General features: G+C 48.6%; 6 protein-coding genes across 11 annotated transcripts; 4 read left to right on the top strand and 2 right to left on the bottom strand.

The window, feature by feature from the left end:
• Positions 1-909: 909 nt before the first annotated feature.
• FVEG_02824 (hypothetical protein) lies at positions 910-4,063 on the bottom strand. Of its 2 annotated transcripts, XM_018890335.1 has the most exons (3): positions 3,519-4,063; positions 1,541-3,464; positions 910-1,486 (listed from the first exon to the last, which is right to left on the bottom strand). In XM_018890335.1, the coding sequence occupies exons 2-3, from the start codon at positions 3,303-3,305 to the stop codon at positions 1,245-1,247; spliced, it is 2,007 nt and encodes a 668-aa protein (XP_018746630.1). In that variant the 5' UTR covers positions 3,306-3,464; positions 3,519-4,063; the 3' UTR covers positions 910-1,244. The 2 variants fall into 2 exon arrangements, with proteins under 2 accessions (XP_018746630.1, XP_018746629.1); XM_018890334.1 differs by having other exon boundaries at positions 1,541-4,063.
• A 413-nt stretch (positions 4,064-4,476) lies between these two features.
• Positions 4,477-6,705, top strand: FVEG_02825 (hypothetical protein). Its single transcript, XM_018890336.1, has 2 exons — positions 4,477-5,838; positions 5,895-6,705. Exons 1-2 carry the CDS (start codon positions 5,414-5,416, stop codon positions 6,292-6,294), a joined length of 825 nt encoding a protein of 274 aa, XP_018746631.1. The 5' UTR covers positions 4,477-5,413; the 3' UTR covers positions 6,295-6,705.
• A 1,143-nt stretch (positions 6,706-7,848) lies between these two features.
• Positions 7,849-11,979, top strand: FVEG_15136 (hypothetical protein). Its single transcript, XM_018904244.1, has 5 exons — positions 7,849-9,551; positions 9,805-9,932; positions 9,988-10,234; positions 10,285-10,773; positions 10,827-11,979. The coding sequence occupies exons 1-5, from the start codon at positions 8,576-8,578 to the stop codon at positions 10,976-10,978; spliced, it is 1,992 nt and encodes a 663-aa protein (XP_018746632.1). The 5' UTR covers positions 7,849-8,575; the 3' UTR covers positions 10,979-11,979.
• Positions 10,259-13,018, bottom strand: FVEG_02828 (hypothetical protein). Of its 5 annotated transcripts, XM_018890339.1 has the most exons (5): positions 12,770-12,951; positions 12,274-12,719; positions 11,976-12,212; positions 11,108-11,926; positions 10,759-11,053 (listed from the first exon to the last, which is right to left on the bottom strand). In XM_018890339.1, exons 2-4 carry the CDS (start codon positions 12,496-12,498, stop codon positions 11,519-11,521), a joined length of 870 nt encoding a protein of 289 aa, XP_018746635.1. In that variant the 5' UTR covers positions 12,499-12,719; positions 12,770-12,951; the 3' UTR covers positions 10,759-11,053; positions 11,108-11,518. The 5 variants fall into 5 exon arrangements, with proteins under 5 accessions (XP_018746633.1, XP_018746636.1, XP_018746635.1 ...); XM_018890337.1 differs by having other exon boundaries at positions 10,259-11,053; positions 12,274-13,018; XM_018890341.1 differs by having other exon boundaries at positions 11,976-12,719.
• Positions 13,019-15,477: 2,459 nt separating this feature from the next.
• Positions 15,478-15,678, top strand: FVEG_02829 (hypothetical protein; the record flags this gene model as incomplete). The annotated part of the gene is made up of 1 exon (XM_018890342.1): positions 15,478-15,678. One exon carries the CDS (start codon positions 15,478-15,480, stop codon positions 15,676-15,678), a length of 201 nt encoding a protein of 66 aa, XP_018746638.1.
• A 1,344-nt stretch (positions 15,679-17,022) lies between these two features.
• Positions 17,023-19,845, top strand: FVEG_02830 (hypothetical protein). Its single transcript, XM_018890343.1, has one exon. The coding sequence runs from the start codon at positions 17,936-17,938 to the stop codon at positions 19,721-19,723; it is 1,788 nt and encodes a 595-aa protein (XP_018746639.1). The 5' UTR covers positions 17,023-17,935; the 3' UTR covers positions 19,724-19,845.
• Positions 19,846-20,050: the final 205 nt, after the last annotated feature.

Raw genomic sequence — 20,050 nt, 5'->3', positions numbered from 1 at the left:
GAACACACGGCAACCTTCATTTCTTTTCTAAATCGCAAGGATATCACTCAGACAAAGCTTATACTTAGTGAGTGAGAAATAGAGATACTAAACATTACTCGTTGAGTTGTGGGATGACAGCGAGGAGTTGGCAATATAGTTAGTATCAGTAAACGGCCATGTTACAGATAATGACCGTCAATCCAGTTAATAAGAACGCTTTCTTCCCATCAGGGAGACTATAGGAAACTCCATTGAACATTGAGAAATGCTTAAATATCTCGTCACGTTCTCTCTTCAAAGTCTCGTAGCACCCCCTGCGATAATCTTGATACCTGATGGCCTTACTGACGACTTGGGTTGGAGGTAAAATTCAAGCCCCTTCAAGACTATGCCAGTAAATTAAGCTTGTATATGATTTCTTCAGTACTGACTCGCATGGACACTATACAGCACGGTGTAATATGTTCTGATTCTACTAACGGCTGGCTGGACACAGTCGACTCTGAAAGTCCCGTAAGAAGACTTACATTCAAGAACCTCATTGTCAGTGTCGCTGAAGTATTTTAATAAAAAATACTTGCCGTGATGATCTTCATCAGAGGCCGCTTCTGGTCAATTATTGAGTATCTCAGCGGATGCTCGCAAGCGACTCTGCAGTGAGCACTCAGATATTGTGATGTTGTAATGTTCCATGGCATCAACACATTTAACTGATACTATGAGCCTGATCTGCAGAAAGTTTAAACGATTTTGTTTATGAACCTGGGACGTTTGGTCTTGATCCCTCTCTCATAAAGCCATTTGTAGCTGCTGATTCAAGGCCCTCGAGCTCGGGGTGCTTTCTTAACGGCGCTCCCAACTTCTACGATGTTGTCCAGACTGGTTTTGAACCTTGCCCGAGGTCATGCAAGCCGCCTCTCCCAAAAGTTCTCATACTTTTTTTTATTACCGCTAATGACAATCCGTATCATTAGTGAGAATGTATACATTCAACTACAGCTTGCTTACCCTTGGCTCGGGATAAGGCTTTGTAGAGTTTCAAAAGTTGATAGGGTGTAGTATTCGCAGGACTATTGACAGTTACGTGCTATTGCTTTTCAATGGCACGGTTCTGAGGGTAAACAGGAATTAATTCTCATTTGGATGACAAGCGTGCTAAAAGGGGGGGAATCCAACATAAATTCATAGTGATCATTCTAAAACAACCAAACCAAAACATCATTAAGGCGCTTAACTCCTGAGCAAGTCATGCATATCCGCGTCTATGCTCTCTCTGACAGACTAGCTGACGACCTCGGAATTGTTCTGAATCCACTGTTTGGTGTTGCATGGAATGTCCCGTTGATGCTTACAGCATCTTGAGACGATAGTGAAGAAAGAGGCAGAGGCTCTTGGCTGGGTTCAGGGGTTGTCAAGACATCAGCATGGCTCAAACTAATGGTGGTCGTGGTTGTGGTCAGAATGGCTGTAGTCTCTAACGCGAGAGGAGTTCCTTTAACAGTTTCTATCAAATGATTAGTGGAGTTCTCCAATCCGACCTAATTATGAATGCCCGAACCTGGTGTGCTTCCCTCATTGACACTCCCTTCCAAAGCAAGCTTTCCATCCTTGTTGAATGCTGCATTCGTGTCTGCGTCTTCGTCTTCTTTGAAAACATGGCCGGGGGCATTCAATGATGCAGTGGGTTGATTTGCATTAACAAACTCTGTGCGTACAGTAGTTACGAGGATGGTTGAAGACCTTGTAAGGACAGATGTGAACACGAGAGTTCTGAGGCTTAACGCTGTTGGCCCAGGTCTAGAAACAGAAGACGGATTTAGGAGTAGGGTTGGTGCTGCGAGCTGCTGAGAGTCTCCAGCCTTGATGTCTGGGGTGAAGGTGGCTTCTGTCTCTAACGCTGGGGCCGCTCCCTCGGCCTTTGCAGTTGCAGGAGAGTCTTCTGTTATCTGTGTCCCGGCTTCCGCTGCAGAGGCTTTGGAAGGATCTGCCTCTGGAGTAGGTACGAGGACAACTGTTATCGTGGTATCTTGTGCTGGCTCGCTCGCGGATTCGATCCTACTACCTGGTGTGCAGTTAGGTTTTCGACGTATGAGGGGCAGATCACTTACTTCGTCAACACACTCATCATCTTTGGCACCGGATGGTCTCTGAGTTTCCTTCGTTGCTGAAGTACTAGTCTGCCCGCCAGAGCTGACATTGGTCGTGACCGTCTGGGCAATGGCATCGGGATTCTCGACAAATGCAACCCCGGGCGTAGTACTAGTGGCCCCAGTAACCTCCTTGACAGATGAGATACTAGGATCTTTGGCCTTTCCATTCTCTGTCGGTTTGACATCTTGCGCTGTGCTAGGTTGTCTTCCCGTCGAAGCCTGAAGCTCGCCAGTCGGTTGAGCAACAGCATTCTTGGGACTACCGCCTGATTCCATGATGTTCCCCTTTCCAGAAGCACTTGCAACCTTAGGAAGGGTCACGACAGCGCTGTTGCCAGGCAGTTTTTCAGCCTCAGGCTCGCTAGACGGATCAGTAGATTCGCCCTTTGCTGCCTGGGTGGGATTTGCAGCAGGCTGCGTCAGGTCAGTCTTTGCTTGCCTGTCGGTATCTATCTGCGATGCATCTAGTTGAGCTGAAGCGCCTGGAGCCTGAGGCTCGACAATCGTGGCTGCGTCCGCCTGTGACGGCAACGGGGATCGTAGAGATGGGTCCGAAACTACAGGAGCTTCTGATGGACCCGAAGCAACGCCCGGTTGGGGAACACCAGCTTTGCCAGAGGGAGCAGGCTCTTCGGACTGTTCGCTACCAGTAGACTCATTAGAAGAACCTGCAAGTAATTGATCAGATTGGCCAGACTGGCCCCCCGACGAAGCGCCTGCCCCCAGAGTAGGCTGTTTGTCCGTCGCACCAGCTGGCATCATGTTGTTCACCTGCTCATGGAGTTTGTTGATCTGATCCAAAAGTTCCTGGAGGGCTTCCTCGGTAACCTCGACCATATCGCCCTGGTCTTCAACCAATCGCTTCACAAGGCCGAGAGTGTGGTGAAGTCCATGACCATGGTGTGATTCCCCAGGAAGCTCCTTGAAAGGTACCACCTTGAAAGATCGAGCCACTGGTTCACTGAAGACTACGCCTGGCAGTTTGAATGAAGCTTTTGAACCTTGGAGACGAGGGAGTAGGGCCGCATGGGTGAATGGGGTGGTAAGGAAGAGGTATGGTAGAAGGCAGAGAAGAATGTATAATCGAATCATTGTGTCGACTTGGTGGTGGAAAAGAACCGAATAAACAATGCGTGATGCTCTCCAGTCCATTACTGGCTGACAGGTTGCCATGATATATCTTTTGTGACGGTCCTCGGGTTGTAGGGGAGCAACACATTCCACCTACTATCGTGATAGCAACGCTTGCCATGGTGTCTCAGTCTCGGGTGGGCATACAATGACTGGATCAACACTTGTTGTTTCACCGCGGGCCAAGGAAGTTCTTCATTCCTGTGGTGAGTGGTCAATTTAGGCAGTATCACGCTTAGTTTTCATTGTAGACACCTCGAATGAATCATATGGATAGCTATGTAGCATGGTGATACGCCGAAGCAGGTATTCTTGATATTGTTGCCGAGTGCAGCCCGTCTGTCATGTTGATCGCTGCGGGGAATCGAGGCGATGCGCAACGGAATCCTTTCTGGTGCATCATATGGATGACGGAAGTCAGAATTGGACGCAAGATTTGTTTGGCGGAGTCGTGACGACGCTTGGGTCTTGGTCAGGTAATTTCTCGGTCGGGATTCTTCGACTAGGTAAGTTACCCAGGCACCAAACCACTAATGGATCTCGGTTGCACCGGGAGTTTGTTACAATCACAGGTGATAACTGCAACTACGCGATGTGGCATTTGCGGGACAAAGTTTGGACAGAGAAACCGAAAGCTTCAAAGGTAAATAAACACCTGTTGATCGATCGAAAATTTACTGTTATTCGCGTCTGCAAGGATCCTGAGGTCTTCGATGATTAAATGCACAAAGCAAAATTTCCAGGGACTTGACTGCTGGGAATCAGACCTGAATTCGCAGGTGACAGGCTAGAGAAATCCGAGTGGCAGTTGAAAAGCAATGGATGCCAAGGTATTCTGGAGGTGTGTTGAATCGTATAGTTCCGCCACCCTGATTATTGCAGGGGCTTGCTGAGTGATATTGAGAGGACCCCATTTCTTGCTGGTTTTCCACCGTCATCGCGGGCTAAGGGAGGGCTATCACGAAAATGTGACTGATTGAGGGGGATAAAAAGGGTCGGATGGAAGTTGCAGTGTTCTACAAGTTGGTTGAGGTGAGTTTTGTCGATTTCATCGATATTTTAATCTATGTGAATATTGATCAGGGTCATGGTGACCATTACAGAGCATCGCAACATGAAGCCGTGAAAAGTTTTGTGTATATTTAGCGATCAAATGGCTATTGACAAGGTGAGGCAATGAAATCCGTGCCTCTCTGGCGGTTAAAATACGTGGTGACCATCGCTGATGGATTACAGGGACAACTCGAGGGCTGAAGGCGATGAAGTGACCGTGGGAGCTCGATTGAAACGAGCTTTTGGTCGCTGAGTTCGCTCAGTCGCCTAGGAGGAGTGGAATATCAATAGAAGTAGAGGCGCTGCTTTGAGAGAGATTAAAGGACATACCGGGGCCTTGATTGGCTGGAAAGTAGCGGTACCCCTGCCATGCAGTAGAAGTGGCACTAAGCCCCATCTGGTAACAGAGGAGACGGGCTGGAACCTGGGCCTGAAATCCCCAAGTTTGTTCGTCTGCCACTGCCACTTGCTCTCGCTCCTGCTGCTCTGAGTGTGAAGAAACGCGGGAAATCAAACCAACCCAACCCATCCCAACCGATTTTTCCTCTCCTTGTGCGCCGCCTTCGGCCCCAGCACCAGAATCAAAAATGACAACAATACCAAGACCCCAACCGTACAAGACAAGGCTTTTGCCCTCTGTTCTATTACTTTCATTTCCATCCACTTTTCACCACCGCAAACCCATCATCACCACCCTGAAATCAATCCTGACCCGGCACCAGCCAGCCAGGCTGAATGAATGAATGAATGACAAACCGACCTGCAACTTACGTCTGTGATCGCAACTCAGCTCTTCCTAATAAATCTCCCACTACTACTACTACTACTAAGACTCGCTCCACGCAAGCCCCAAAAGCCCACCACCCCTGACCACGTCTTGTCCACCACGGGATCACCACCGGGTCTTTGGTTATTTGCCGCCTCTCCCGTCACCAGTCCATTCTCAAATCCTGCTCCTTTCCCTAACCTTCTTCCACTATCCTTCGCCGCCTGCAAATATCATCAATCATCACCACACATCACCTTTTCATCAGACAACCCTTCCTAGACTATACCATCACCATCAGCTCTTTGTGACATCGACCTCTCTCAGCACCATGGCTCCTCCAGTCAAGTCCGCCGACGCGCGACGCAAGTCCAGCACCAAGGCCAGCTTGATTGTTACTCGCAAGGTGTCGCCCGACATGCTGCGTGCTCTGCTCGCGCCCGACTCTATCAAGGAAGAATCTCCCTCCAAGGACTTCAAAGCCAACGCCGACTCATCTACCGATGCCGTGTCCGCTTCTGGCTCGCAACCACCAGCCAGCAATACGAATGGCGACAATGCTTCAGACTCCAACGCCGCCACTCCTGTTCCTGACGCAACTCCCGCCGACGGGACACCGGCCCCGTCGGCCATGGGACCGCCTACCGATGGAGGGAAGAAGAAGGGCGTCAAACGATCTGCCGCTGGCGCCAACGGTACAATAGATGGTGTCCCCAAGCCTCGAGGAAAGCCTGGCCCCAAGAAGAAGCCCCGTCTGTAAGTTTTTGTAGCCCCCACACATATTTGAACACTGGACTGACCACTACTCCCAGGGAGGACGGAACGATCGATCACTCAGGTTCTAAGCCTGCCGGAGGTCACAAGCTTGGGCCCAAAGCGAATCAAGGAGCTATCAACGCCGGACTTCGCGCTCTAGATCGCTCAGGCAAGCCCTGTCGCCGATGGGCCAAGGGAGGGTTCCAACTCAAGAGCTTCACTGGTGTGGCATGGGAGATCCCTCGCTGGGTGGCACCTCAAAAGAAGGCTCCCGAATCCAGCGCTGAGGACTCTACTGCTGCATCAGCCGAGGGCAGCAGTAAGGAGAATAAAGAAAACGGCCACGAGAGCAACAGTGCTAGCAATAGCAATACTGCTAATGACGTGGAGATGCAAAGTGCGCCCAGCAACCACGCCTCGTCGCCGGCACCTCTTGCTATTGCCGCTGCTTCATAAAACCCACGCTACGAAGCTACCTATTTTCCTCTTCATTTTACTCTGATACCAGAGAATGTTTTACAGCGCGAGATACTGCGGGCGTTCTAGGTTGGCAGACGACTCATTCTTAGCCTGTCAGTGAGACTAAGGTGCTCTCAGACAGAGCATGACCGTTCACTCATTCGAAATCTTTTATGTTTTTTTTTTCACCAAAAAAGCGACGCTGGTGTCGCTGGGCGTTACGGAACAGCGAGGATGGAACGCTGCGGAAAAGGATTAGCATTAAACCGTACCAGGGCTGGCGGAGCATATATTTGATGTATAATTACTGTTACGATGGGGCAATATTAGATACTTATACTCTGGTAATTCTCTGAATTGAGCAATCAAATATGTGTTCTCTAAGAATAAATCCCATCTATGCTGTCTGTCATTCTGCCATACATGCGCCCGTGACTTGAAAGACGGGCGCTAATCCCTTGTTTGCTACGAATATTGTCTTGTCGCAGCCTACCTAAGTACTAACGTTAAGTGCCAATAATTTCAGTCGCTAATGGCTCACCCCTTGAGATTACGCGCCACGTAGGTCTAAAAGAAGTTGACGCAGCGCAGATGCCATCTCGCGACAAATCCAAGTAGACGTCGTAGAAAGCTCTTCACGTCAAAAAATGATTCCCCAAACGTTCTCATCAGGTAATATAGATCATCGCAATGTCAGAGCCACAGTCACATGTCTTCAGTTTATCGCCTGTTCCGACGAGGAATGATCTCTAACATGAGGGAATTCTCAAATCCAGCGGTCGGGGAAGAGTTTTCGGGGGTTGAGATGGCCCAATGGCCAGACTGTGGATACATTTTGGTTCGTCTTTCTCATCGGGGTCATGTCTTGATGTTGTGGTGTGGTCGCAGGGAGCTCGCAAAGCTTAGTCATCGGCACCAGAGCCGTCCCGTGACTTTCATGCCCGTTTGCCAACAGTAGACATGGAAGTGTAACTGTATTGCCCTGAATCTTAATTGATATTTGACTTATTTTTCTTTGTGGTTTGCGGTCCATCCGGGGATCTCGCTTTTAGGATAAAAATGGTGGCTTATGAAATGATGCCTGGAGGGGCTTGAGCGAACAGGTTTGAAACCGAAACCCAAACCAACCTGGAATATCCATATCGAGATGGAGATGCTCATTGGAGGTATCGGAATAAGTCAGCAAATAACCTCGCCAACTTATTAGCGAGGAAAACCTCGAACTTGTTTCTGCATGCACCAGGGCAGGGTTGGTGTAACTATTGCTACCGTACTTTGATCACTCAAATGTTTCTTTTCAGAACACGGAAAGGCACTGAAAGAAAGAGGCTCAGAACCATGGGCCATCGTGCTATCGCCCATTATTGCGCCTCAGCTTTTGGCTACCTATGTTGGGGCGATTCCCATTTGCATGGGGACCTGATGCAATGCAGCCCGGGCAGGTTAGAAAGGGTCCGGCCCGGCAGCGGGGAAGCTGGGCCTCCACTGTTAAGTTGATGCAGCTGTTTGCTAGGTGAAAGCTTAACAAACAAGGTCAAGTCAGGCCAGGTCAGGCCAGGCAGGAGGTACTAAAGACTAAACCAGCTGGGGGAGAAGAGTGACCCTCGTGATAGATAGCGCAAGTTGGTAGCCATGATAAGTGATGTGATTCGTACAGTAACTGTCGGCGTTTCTCGTCAAGCCAGACTCGATTCATGTTGAGTGCTAACATTAACAATGGCTAATTGACGAGTTATTCTTACTTCAAATACATTCGTATCCTACTTTCATTCCTCTTCTTTTAACCTGCGTCTCTATAGCTGCTAACTAACATACGAGTTAGCGAGTGGTAACGGTGACGCGCTGTTGTTCTGACGGGAACCACCTCCACCTCTACCCGCCCCGTCCATCGCCATCACCATCTCCATCTCCATCTCCATCCACACGTCTTCTCCTACAACTACCCACTGCTATAGTACACAAGTCGACTTGTTCTCCCAACTGCAAGATCACTTGAGTCTATTGCTCTTATTTATTTATTTATTTCGCTTCTGCTCCGCTTTGTCAGCCTCGCCGGTAATTTGTCGATACATCCGAGAAGCTCGTGCTACCACCTCCCAGACGACTGTTACGACTGTTTCCGACTACGCTATAGCTCGCACCCCCACTGCAAGCCTGTGCTGGAACCCATCCTAGGGCTTCACCTGGCAGTTAACTCACCCGCCCTTGCTGTCGGGTGTCTTACTACCAAGGTACCTGAGGTGATAGCCGGGCTCTTTCGTTTCTGCTTGTCGTGGACATGGCAAGTCCCCTTCACCAAGCTTCTCGCTCGTCTGCTCGTCCCGAACCAGCTTCGCCATCCACTCGCCACGCTCATTTCTTTCCTCCGCATAACTCATCCATCGCCAATACTCCCACCTTTTATACACATCCTGCCCGTACTTCGATATTCAGTGCATCCGGCGAGCTCAACTTTCTGGGCCCCGAACCGACGAATACTGTCATGGAAACTGTTGGGATGGAGACGAACGCTCGGAGAACTGGTCTACCGTCCTTCTCGCGAGCCTTTAACATGCTTGTGGAATCCGGGGCAGTTGATAACAATTCCAAGAACGAGAATGAGACGTTCTTTGTCCCATCTTATCTCGAGAACTCGACATACGTCCAGAAGCTCCGAGAGGCACACCAAGCTAAAGTTCAGTCCCGCCGCGACTCGACTCCAGCAAATGGCTTATCCCAGCACTCCGCTACGTTCAATCAGCATCCCTTGCCCCCGGGTTCGCATCGAGGCATGTCGCATACTGTTATAGAGCGCCCCCCGGCCTTTGAGGAGGATGATGACCTAGCACCTCTGCCAACAAAATGGAACAAGGATGATCAGTGGGGAGGTATTGAGATCCAGGCTGACGGCTGGACTGTGAAGTACATTGGACCTAAAAATCAGCACGACCAAGACCACATGGCTTGTGCAGTCCGCGCCGACCACTACATGCCCCCCCAGTGCGGAATTTATTACTTCGAGGTGCAAATAGCAACAGCTAAACGCGACGATGCGACTATAGGAATTGGGTTTGCAACCAAGAACGTCAGTCTGTCGCGGCCTATTGGCTGGGAACCCGAGGCCTGGGGCTATCACGGCGACGACGGGCGATGTTTCACAGGATCAAATATAGGAAGACACTACGGCCCTGGATACAACGCATATGATGTGATTGGGTGTGGCGTGAATTTCAGGGAGAACACCGCCTTCTTCACCAAAAATGGAGTTAAGCTGAGTATGTGTATGCACACCAACAGCCCAGAGAAGTAAGAAAACTCGGGACCTGTATCCTAGGGAATGAAAGACCAACCCAAAGGCCTCTCAAGCCCATCCTAAATCTGTATGGGTTAGGATTGCCATCATCCTAAGTGATGAACATCTACGTCTGCACTGGACTTACTCAAATCTCTCGTCACCCAGGATACAGGTCCTCAGTTTTCTTGCTCCCTGAGGCAGCTCTTCTTGCGTCCCTCGCTAACAAGCAATAGTCACGGCATTCAACGATGTCAACAGAGGTAGGCTATACCCAGCGATTAGCCTCAAGAAGCCCGGCGAGTCTATCCGAGTCAATTTTGGACAAACCCCTTTTGTGTATAACATCGACGATATGATGCGGGTAGGCCTGTGCAACACCCCACATACAACACGATGCATAATTAATGCCCTTCTAGGAAGAACGTGACAGAGTACAGAAAGATATCCAAGCTACAGACACATCAAGTCTCGTCCCAAACATGAGCGAAACCGATGTAATCCAGGCACTTGTTCTCCAGTTCCTCCAACATGATGGCTACGTGGGTACAGCTCGGGCTTTTGCAGAAGACATGAAGAAGCAGAAAGAAGCTCTAAGTCTTGATCCCGGAGTCAAGGTCGACGGTGTTAGTATTAGAGATGATGAAGACGCAAATAATCGCCAACGTAAGATCACACTTTCTTGTTGCCTTGTCCTACTTCTGACCACGACACAGGGATTCGGCGTGCAATCCTCGAAGGGGATATTGACAGGGCGCTCAAGTACACGAATGCATACTATCCCCACGTTCTAAAGGATAACGAACAGGTTTATTTTAGATTGCAATGTCGCAAGTTTATCGAGTTGGTGCGAAAGGCGGCCCAGCTCAACATGCGCAATGAGACCAAGGGTAATGGGCATGTTAACAACCCCGCCCCTCAGACCATGGATCTCGATCTTAATGGGAGCGAAAATACTTCAAGAGATACCGATGGTGGTGAGAATAAGACAGTGGTTGCAGAGCTTGAGCGCAATATGCTGGAGTACGGACGGACACTCCAGGAACAATACGTCAATGACCCACGGGTAGAAGTTAGCAAGGCACTTACTGAGATTTGGGCATTGTTGGCTTATGAAAACCCACTCAAGGTGCCTCAAGTCAGCCACCTCTTGGATAGGAACGGTAGAGTTACTGTTGCAGAGGAACTAAACTCGGCCATTCTACGTAAGTCGAACAAAGGAACATATCAGTAGTTGACAACGCTAACGAACAAGCAGTATCTCTCGGCAAATCGTCTCGAGCAGCATTAGAGAAAGTATATGCTCAGACCAGCGTGCTCCTTGAAGACCTTCGCCAAGACGGTGGCGAGGGAGCATTTGCTTCAGTAAATGATGTCTTGAAGGGAATTCCACAACCCCCACAACACTGATTCCAGCCTCGCCGACATGCCTTCTTTTGCCTCATTATCGGCTTACATTCTTGGGGTTTTGTGGTCATCGGCGTTCTACAGGGTAATGCTATGAGTATGGAGTTTCTCTTGCTTTCTGTTTCTGCTTACTTCTTACCACATGAGCCTGTAAGATACTGTGCTCATATGAGAGTGGCACTTTGTCGATACAACGCATTTCGAATGGAGGTTCTGTGTTCCTGATAAACTCTTATAGACGGGTGAAGAGCTTGAGGATGGCTTCATGGATAATAGGTCAACAACTCCCCTCTTGCAGGCAAAGAACGGCGGGTTGTACAATGCCCGGCACATAGATAAGACCAATGTCGACAATCAGTGATAGATCGGGTTTCCGCATATTCCTCCAGGCACCGGATTCTAAGCTGGCTACTTAGCCGTATCTATTTTCCCTTGCCAATTCCTTCGTGATACATATAGTACATATTTATACAGCACGTGTCTCGTCTTCTCTACGACGATGGGATGAAACTATCCTCCCAGATAATGGGCACACTGATAGCTTCACAATGTGCCCACTCCCCAGCACTTTTTGTATAGCCGTTCCTTGTGCCTCTTCAAATTATCTAGTCCTCCCAAGCATTGGCTCAATGACTTGTCCTGCCAAGCAAGAGCGTTATCATCTATCAGATAGGTGTATGCAAACACGTCTGCATCAAACAAGCCGGGCCCATGAGCACCAAAGAACCATTTATCCTCTCCTAGCAGGGATGATAGTGCTCGCAGGGCAGTTGTGGCTTCAGTTAGAAGTTGTGACGGTGAGATAGTCGCGCGTCGTGTTGTCTTGAGTATTTCGGAAGTGGCCGCGGCATGGAGTGTCTGATGAAGAGGCGCGCGAAGGAGCATCGAGGAAGGAAGGTAGAGACTTTTGAGGAGAGTGGCATTGGCGGGTAGGAGGTAGAGAGCATATAGCTATACCATATTAGCATGCATTGCAATTATATGACAGTGATTTACATACCCAAGCTGGTCGTATATTTTGTGTCAGGAGAGCTTGGTAGGCTTCAAGGCGGGGTGATGTGATGTTGGACAGCTCATGGACAGCGTGCTCGCGCACGTATTTGTGAATCTTTTCGCCAGTAAGGGGTTTCGAAGCTTGCGGCGCCAGTGGCAGGAGAAAAGGCAATGCGCCTGAGGGCGAGGCGTGGTTATTCGAAGGTACGATATCGAAATCAATACCAGCGATTCTCAACACAGTCTGTCGAGATAGCATTAGCACAATGCCTCTATCGACTCGTGTCCCTCGACTTCAAACACACCTGCCACTTCAGACATGAAGGATTATAGCTCGGCTTCCCTATCAAAGCATCTTCATCTGCCACAAAAACATATAGGGCCGGTCGTTGGCGCACGATGGCGGGGGACCTTGCAGGGAGTTCTTCGGGGCTGTATACGTGAAGGGGGAAATGGTTGAATAAATTTCGAATGGGGCCCGGGACGACAAACCAGCGATTCGACTGTGGAGAGTCTACGGTAGACGTCATTGTGAATCCTGGATTGTTGGCCGTGTCTTGGTAGGCTTTGTGTTTTTTTGGTTGGAGGTTGAAGCTCTAGGCCGGAGGACGGAACGGCGCGGCGGGCAAAACCCCGGATCGGGAGTACGTATCTTTCCCCGGAATGAAGAAACAATCAACGGAGAAGAACCAATAAACCGATTTTCTTCCTCATTTGCGTCGACGGTAATCTCATAGTGGCTTGGAATTGCCTTTTCACCTGTCATGTTGATTCATGATGCAAACTGGTAGTGTCAAATACCTCGTAAAACCAGGACGTGGTTATGTCATGATGTACGATATAGGACGAGGATCCCGTACAAGATTCATGAGCTTGCGTCAAATTACGGCATCATATGAGGACCGAGGTCTCAACAGCGGCTGCAATATCCTTTAATCCGCTTGAGGCGGCTTGTACAAGTAGAAGCACCTCGGACGCTACTGTATACCTCCTCTAGAGGTAGTCTAACAAGGTGGTCAACTGCGGTTCAATACTAGCTCCGCAAGAGCGGCTCTATCAAGGGTTTGAGATATCCACCTCTACACTAACGCTTGGATTCTGGGCTGACGTTTTATTTCGCAAGCCAGACCTGACGGATCAGAGGCCCGAGGCAGGGCAGACGAAGTGGTAGCATCGGTGAATGATGTCCGACAGAGCCGCGCAAAATGGAGAATTGGTTCATAGTGGGCAGATTCTCCAGCTTCCCTGTCGTGATTTTTCTGGTTCCAGCTAGTACTAACCTACCTAGGAGAAAGTTCGGGATCTCCACTATGAGAACCAAGCGCACCAACTGAAAACCCAATTCCGAAAGAACCCGGGCTTGAGCTAGACTGTATGTACTACTGTAGTGGATCTGAATCTGATGCGGACCCTTATCTCGGACTGAGGCAGTAGGGTCATGAGAGGCTCAGTTTGGAGTAACTATTCTCAAGCTGTTTTGGTGTTGGGCAGATGATTCCAGATAGGCTGAAAGGACCGGTTAGATGTTGTGAGCTGATTCCTTGTTATATCAAGAAGAAGAAGAAGAAGAAGAAGAAGAATCACCTTATTTGTTCCTGACTGAGTACAAATAACCTGCATGACATATGCAGGCGAATGAGGTAACACTGCAGATCAATACTTTATAAATACTTTATAAAAGCAGTCCCTGAATAAGATATATGGGGTTATCGTACTATAGAATACTCTTTCCATAACATGACCTCTTATTCCTGACGATCCTGCTTATCACTGGAGAAGTTGCACAGAGCTTGGTATTAAGCCAGCCAATATTGTATCGATTTCCAGAGTTTGGGGTTTGGGGGGACACAAGACACACAAGACACACCCCACGCTATCAGTGTCCAAGGGTCCAATGATTGGTGGGCGCTTGTACGAATAGTTGAAACAGATGCCGAGCCGAGGAGGTTATAACACATCACGGCTAAAAAGAAGAGAAGAGAGGCAGCAAGCAACTGATTAGATGAGACGAGCGGTGAGCGTCTAAGCGGAGCAGGGTGCCCGCCTTGCGGCGACAATAATGCACGTAGGGCTCAATCCAATCTTATGCGGTGCCATAATGCTACTACATACAGTAGCGTCTTGTTATTATTCGCATTAGTTTATGGGTTTCTCTCGGTCTTTTTCAGGGTCTCTTAGTAGTTTCCACTTGTTGAACCAAAAAAGACTCCAATGCTAAAAATGACAAGGCAAATCGACCAAGGGGAAGTCAAGGGGGTAAAAAAGAAGAAGAAAAAAAAAGTCGGGTCTGAGATCCCACATCTCCCACTTGCACCCCAGATCCACTGGGACATGATATCCATAAGGTAGATTAGACCCCGGTTCTAGCTTTGGTTAGCTCCCGGGCATAAGGCCGAGTTCGAGTTGCGGTAATGCAGAGAAGACTTCTTTTTGTTTTCTCTCGGTTCCATATTCTGCCCCGCCGCGCGATTATCTAGGATCTAGGAACAGAGCAGTTGTCTACTGCTGCATGTAACCTTGGGGCTTTTTGTCAGCGTTACTGTGTGGACGAAGACGGTCGGTGCTTGCGGATAAATGTAAATGAAGTGAACAATTGGTGTCATCCAATCCATTTGATACCTTACCCTGGCCGGACTATCTTGGTTTCATCGGCTTCAGTTGATCTGACTGCGGGCGGCATCTTCCACTGTTATACCTAAATAAATACCCAAGTACCCAACTCGTAAATTCTTGAGCCTCTCTCTCATGATCTCGCTGCCTCCTCCACACTTCGGCGTCTCCGTCTCCGTCTCCGTTCACGATTTGATTTGATTTGCATCCTGTCCCCAGATACTCGGCCCTTTATTGTTCTGTAGCGCAGCCAGAATAAGAGGTTAGCTCCTAACGAGCGGGTCTTCAGCACACCCAACTGTTTGCGGCATCAGCCTAATACATACATACATGCATACATACATACATACACCAACCACACCTAAAATCAAACGTTTAGGTTGGGAGTCGTCCAGAACGTCACCACTCGTGCCAACTTCCAGAGTCTACAGCCATTACCGGAACGTCACCCTGCAGGAAAAAGAGGTGGCAGCAAGCGTGTGAAACAAGTCGTTACATACATATTCTTGAGAACAGACCAAAGGGGGACAATAGAGTGACATCCCGTCATTTTACCCCACGCAATAGGTACCTACCTGTGCTTCCTACTTCCTGCCTATCGTTGTGGTCATATATATATATCCAGGCCAGGGCCCGACAACACCCACCTACCTCCACATCATCCTACGCACACAGCACACACATCCAATACCTGCTACATACAGTAGTTTATCAACTGTCACTGTGCTACTGTATCTTTATTTCTTGGCTGCCTAACCTCACGGATACTTATTCCACCCCATTCCCACATTCGTCTCCCCCGTCCTTCTCTGAACTATACTATACTATACTATCTTGCGTATCTATCCTGGACTCGCTCGCTTCTACCAACATTGTCCGTCACTATCTCATCCTCCATAATGGACGCTCCCTCCAGCTCAACTTCCAACTCCTCGGCTCAGCAGTCTCCTTCTGTACAGATGGCCCCTCAACCTGCTCCCGCTCAGGGTAACGGTCCTTCAACCGACGCCTTTCTCCAAGACTTCACACTCATTGCCGAGGCTGCCAAGCGGGCGCAAATGGCCATCATGATACGCGACTTTGAAGAGTGTGGCCTGTAGGGCACTTACTCTTCACTCTTTCAGTTAACTACCTATGTTGGCCATGTTGTCCCTTCTCCAAAGGGCGAAGACAGGAAAAAGAAAAACCGGAAACAGAAGCGATAATCATGCCTGTCTCGACAACAAGAGCCTGTTCAGCCCCGCGAATCACTACAAGAGACATCGTCATTGGGGGATTTGTGCGACTGTGGCATGTTTGGCTTGTCGCATTTCACCAATCACGCCTCATTGATGCCTTGTTCACATTCTTTGTCTTTTTTGACAACTGAACTCGACCCAGGACAACCCTTATCGATGAATCCTTTTCTTGCATTATTGAAAGAAAATGGTTCGACGGCATCTTTTTCGGCATGTGTTTTCCCAACGACGATAACGGTTTGCCTACCTTACCTAGCTCACTCGCGGATATGAAGTGGGCCTCACTCATCGTCTATTGCATTCGGCCCTTGATCCGACGCAAAGTATCGGCTGTTTCTACTGGAGTCAACGTGGGATTGTCGGGCCGGGGACCACAGCGAGAGTCGAGACGAGGCTACCGTGTTTTCGTTTGGCGCTGACGCAATTGACGGCTTTTTATCCGACCAAGGAAGTTTAACCCTCCATTCTTCTGATCGGCCACGCTGCCGTCCATCCTCGGCTCGGTCTCTTGTCTGCAAACAACCGACAAAGACACAATCCGGGGACTGTCGTCATATCAACAGCATCTCCATTGCATTGTATTTCATTGCATTTCTTACTTTCGACACATATATTACTCTTCTTTTATTTTATTTTTTTATTTTTTTTTATAAATGTCGTTTATAACAGCGAACATTCGGGGGTTTATGGCGTTGGGTCAAAAATTGAGGCACATGTATGGCCTCTTATGTTTCTTTTCTTCTTTTGCCTTTTCTTTCTCTCTCCACTTCTGCGACGGGAACAATTCTATGTTGCTACTGCTACCACATAGATGGATGATTGGATGCGATGATATATATACCACGGGCAGGTTGTTTTCATTTTTAGCATTTACCCATCATCTTATATGCTACAGAATGCCACGGCTATAATTGGAATAAAATGTATGGATGATACTCCCAGTACTACAACGCGATGAGACAGCTATTTACAGTGCCTCCCTAGGTACTTGATTTTCCAATCTTTACCTAGTTACTAAAAATGTGATTCAATGTCAAATTTGTGTTGAACTTTAGCCTGTGGCTCCGAGGCAGGTACATTTACCGGCACTTCTTTCTGGCCTTTCGGAACCAAATGCACGTGAACTCATTTGTATTCTTAGGTACCTACCTACCTTACCTAGAATATATCCAGTTCCCGGTCAACTCCACTGTTCAGGCAAAGCCACCAGCATTACAGAGTACCAGTATGGAGGTAACTATCTTACATTCAGACGCCGTCTACTACCGTCAATAGCGCAGTTGAAAGCATGCACTCGAGATGACATAGCTCGCTTAACATTGGGCTATCCTGCTACGGGACAGAGCTTGGGAGCAGTTGGCCAATGTCCAACCCCAGGCTCAGCTTCAGGATTCAAGCCGTCGACTGGCGAAGAGGTTGCAACTAGAACGACATCACGATGCAACTCCCCTCCGTGTGCCGCAAATTCATTGTCACCGGTATATCAGAGCATCACGATTTATCTCAAAAGTTCCCCTATCTCCTCCCTTTTCTCTTTTCCGAGCCTGGTCACCGTGAGGCCCCCCGCACTTAGACTGAGGTTCTTGGACGGCACAGCAGAAACCTAGCAAGATAGCAAGACTACAACATCTAGAGTATGTATCGGTCAACTCCGTGTCTATCTGGATCTCCCTGCCGGAAGGATCAGGTGCTGTAACCCTCCATCTCATCAAAGATGGTGGCTAGGAGCGTGGAGGTCACACACTACCTTACATAAACTGAAACTCTGCTAGGTATACGTATGGACAAGGCCATCTGGAAGGCTGATACATAGGTAATGTCTTCACGAGGCTCGAGCGTTGGAGACCCTTGACATGTATGCCCCTGGCGTTTCAACACCTTTCAGCTTTGGTGCGTCCATTTCCTATTCTGACCCGGGGAAATCCTTCCGTCTGCAGGACACAACCAACTGCATATAAACCATGATCACACCATGGCTTCGCAACATAGCAAGTCGAACCAACGATATGATTCTCGAGGCTGAGTATCTTGACCCTGGTACTCAGTTTCAACCCCCTTGCAAGCAGAGCTCCCAGCCACTCATCTTCCCATACTTAATAGACCATCCGTAGGCATACCAATGCATTCTCGGGAACCCGATTTGAGTGTCACATCCACTCGAATTAAAATGGCCACTCTTTCTGAGCAACCCGTGTTCAAAGAGCTGAGCACTCTTCTTGTCAAACTTTCTGTCTCTGATGATGATCCGAACTATCCTAACTTTAAAAAATGCCAGGCTGCCAATTGCAATACTGGCACTAAGCTAAAGGAACCAGGAGCCAAGGAGATATGGGATGAATTGATGAAAAAGGAAACACTGTCGAACGAGGTCGAGTTCTATTCAAAGGTTAAAAAGTTTCTCCCGTCGGTTCACTGCAAGAGGCATAATGAGGGTAATTTCCTTGAAGATTGCTTTGGCAACTGGGAAAGGTCCCGAACTGAGAAGTCAGGTTACGCTTCATCTGAAGTGTCACTACCTAGTACACCGACTCAGAATCAAGTCTTCGAATCGCCTACTGTTGAATACGGTACACCTCTCTCAAGTCCTCTTGTCGAAGATGGCACACCAACAACCTCAGAAAAAAGTCCGGCTTCCAGCTTTGACAGTTTCATCCTGAGCACCCCCAGCAGGCTGAATCATCACAGCCCTCTCCCTTCGATTGAAGATATGTCAACATCTAACGAGAGCCCGAGATATAATCCCCCATTGGCACTCGGCATTAATTCGATTTCTGGCAGGTCTATTGATGTTGGCCAGCAAGATAACAAGGTGGACGACATATCACCCAAAGAACCTCCAAAGTCGCTCCCTATTCATTCCAGGCAAGATGTTGCTGCGGAACAACCCGATATGGTGGAATCCATCGTGGACGATACATTTATACTGGAGAATGACTCAGATGATGAGCCACGACTTGCCCACCCGCAGTTTAGTGAACTTGGGTTAAAGAGGAACGGAACCTTGAGCGATAAAGCCGCCATCATCATGGAACTAAGGAAGCCTCTCACGCATGCACAGGCAGGAAAGGGCAAGATGTATGTCCTGAAGCACAAGGAAGAAAAGGATCTGTTCAAGATTGGATGGACCGCTACTACTGTCAACACAAGTTTATCAAGGCCCAACAACTGCTATGGCGCATCATGCGAGACTATGCCCATCTATGAGTCTCCTCATTTATTCAACGGTGCTCCCAAAGCCCATAGACTGGTGCACTTGTTTCTCAGGGGCATCAATGTACGGGTCAAAAAGTGTAGAAAGTGCGGCAAAGGGCACAAAGATTGGTTCGAAGGAAGTGAAGAGGCTATCGTGAACACAGTCAAAGTCATGGAGGGCTTTTTACTCGGGCCTGCTTACGAGTTGAAGGAGAAGGGAGAGCTAACCAACGAAGGGAAAGCCAGGGTGAAGAACATGTGCAATGTCACCCTCGAGTCATTCCAAAGGAATCAAGAGTATTGTGGAGTCCCAGGCCATATCACGGACGCCGAATCTTGGACGTTTCCACATACTGTGGTACCTGAAGCTGCTGTTAATGTACAATCACGACAGGCTTTAGTTAACGAGTCGTCAAGCCAGCCAGAAGCACTCGCCGCATCCGCAGATGCTTCTAAGGGACTGGAACCACCCTCGGAGGCGAACAAAGGTGGACTCCGCAACAAATTCAAAGAACTTTATGGTACCGTGAAGGACAAACTCTCCAAGTTTTCAGCCGCTGATGATGAATTTCCCTTTGCACTTCTCGGCGCCCTCGACCAAGATAGTGACAACACTGAGAAACCTCGCGGATGGAGTTCTTTGGGGGTCTCGTGGGTCAGATTCACGGCGACCTTCAGGGGGTCGGTCGAACCAGATGCTAAGAAAGCGAGTTGATGATTGGGTATGTATGCCTGAATAGGTGAGGTGAGTATCTGTATTATAGGTTAGTTCTGTCTAAGTAGCTTGCTTGTTTGTTTTTGTGTATTAAATTGCTATATCGCTTGTCTGATCACTCTACTCAGTATCTCGTGATTTACTGCAGATGCTTTTTGTCGTGCGTCGTTACAGGGCATGAGCGTGTAATTGTAACCATAGATCTGACTACGTGTGCCGTCGGTATCGGCTTATTCATGCAAGTCATTTACCAAGCAGGGAACAGGCTAATCATAGCACTCATGACGGTAAGAAACAGCAACTCTTTAGAGCGTACCCAGTATGTAA

This window comes from Fusarium verticillioides, chromosome 5 (assembly GCF_000149555.1).
Source record: "Fusarium verticillioides 7600 chromosome 5, whole genome shotgun sequence".
Lineage (NCBI taxonomy): Eukaryota > Fungi > Ascomycota > Sordariomycetes > Hypocreales > Nectriaceae > Fusarium > Fusarium verticillioides.
This window is presented reverse-complemented; position numbering and strand designations above follow the sequence as displayed.

Coding starts and splice junctions, on each gene's coding strand:
- FVEG_02828 (XM_018890337.1), bottom strand. CDS start 12,498: ATGACGTCTACCGTAGACTCTCCACAGTCGAATCGCTGGTTTGTCGTC. Junction 12,213..12,273: donor CTTCATGTCTGAAGTGGCAG/GTGTGTTTGAAG, acceptor CTATCTCGACAG/ACTGTGTTGAGAATCGCTGG. Junction 11,927..11,975: donor AAAATATACGACCAGCTTGG/GTATGTAAATCA, acceptor AATATGGTATAG/CTATATGCTCTCTACCTCCT.
- FVEG_02824 (XM_018890334.1), bottom strand. CDS start 3,305: ATGGCAACCTGTCAGCCAGTAATGGACTGGAGAGCATCACGCATTGTT. Junction 1,487..1,540: donor CAATGAGGGAAGCACACCAG/GTTCGGGCATTC, acceptor ATCATTTGATAG/AAACTGTTAAAGGAACTCCT.
- FVEG_02830 (XM_018890343.1), top strand. CDS start 17,936: ATGCATTCTCGGGAACCCGATTTGAGTGTCACATCCACTCGAATTAAA.
- FVEG_02825 (XM_018890336.1), top strand. CDS start 5,414: ATGGCTCCTCCAGTCAAGTCCGCCGACGCGCGACGCAAGTCCAGCACC. Junction 5,839..5,894: donor CCCAAGAAGAAGCCCCGTCT/GTAAGTTTTTGT, acceptor CACTACTCCCAG/GGAGGACGGAACGATCGATC.
- FVEG_15136 (XM_018904244.1), top strand. CDS start 8,576: ATGGCAAGTCCCCTTCACCAAGCTTCTCGCTCGTCTGCTCGTCCCGAA. Junction 9,933..9,987: donor ACATCGACGATATGATGCGG/GTAGGCCTGTGC, acceptor ATGCCCTTCTAG/GAAGAACGTGACAGAGTACA. Junction 10,235..10,284: donor AGACGCAAATAATCGCCAAC/GTAAGATCACAC, acceptor ACCACGACACAG/GGATTCGGCGTGCAATCCTC.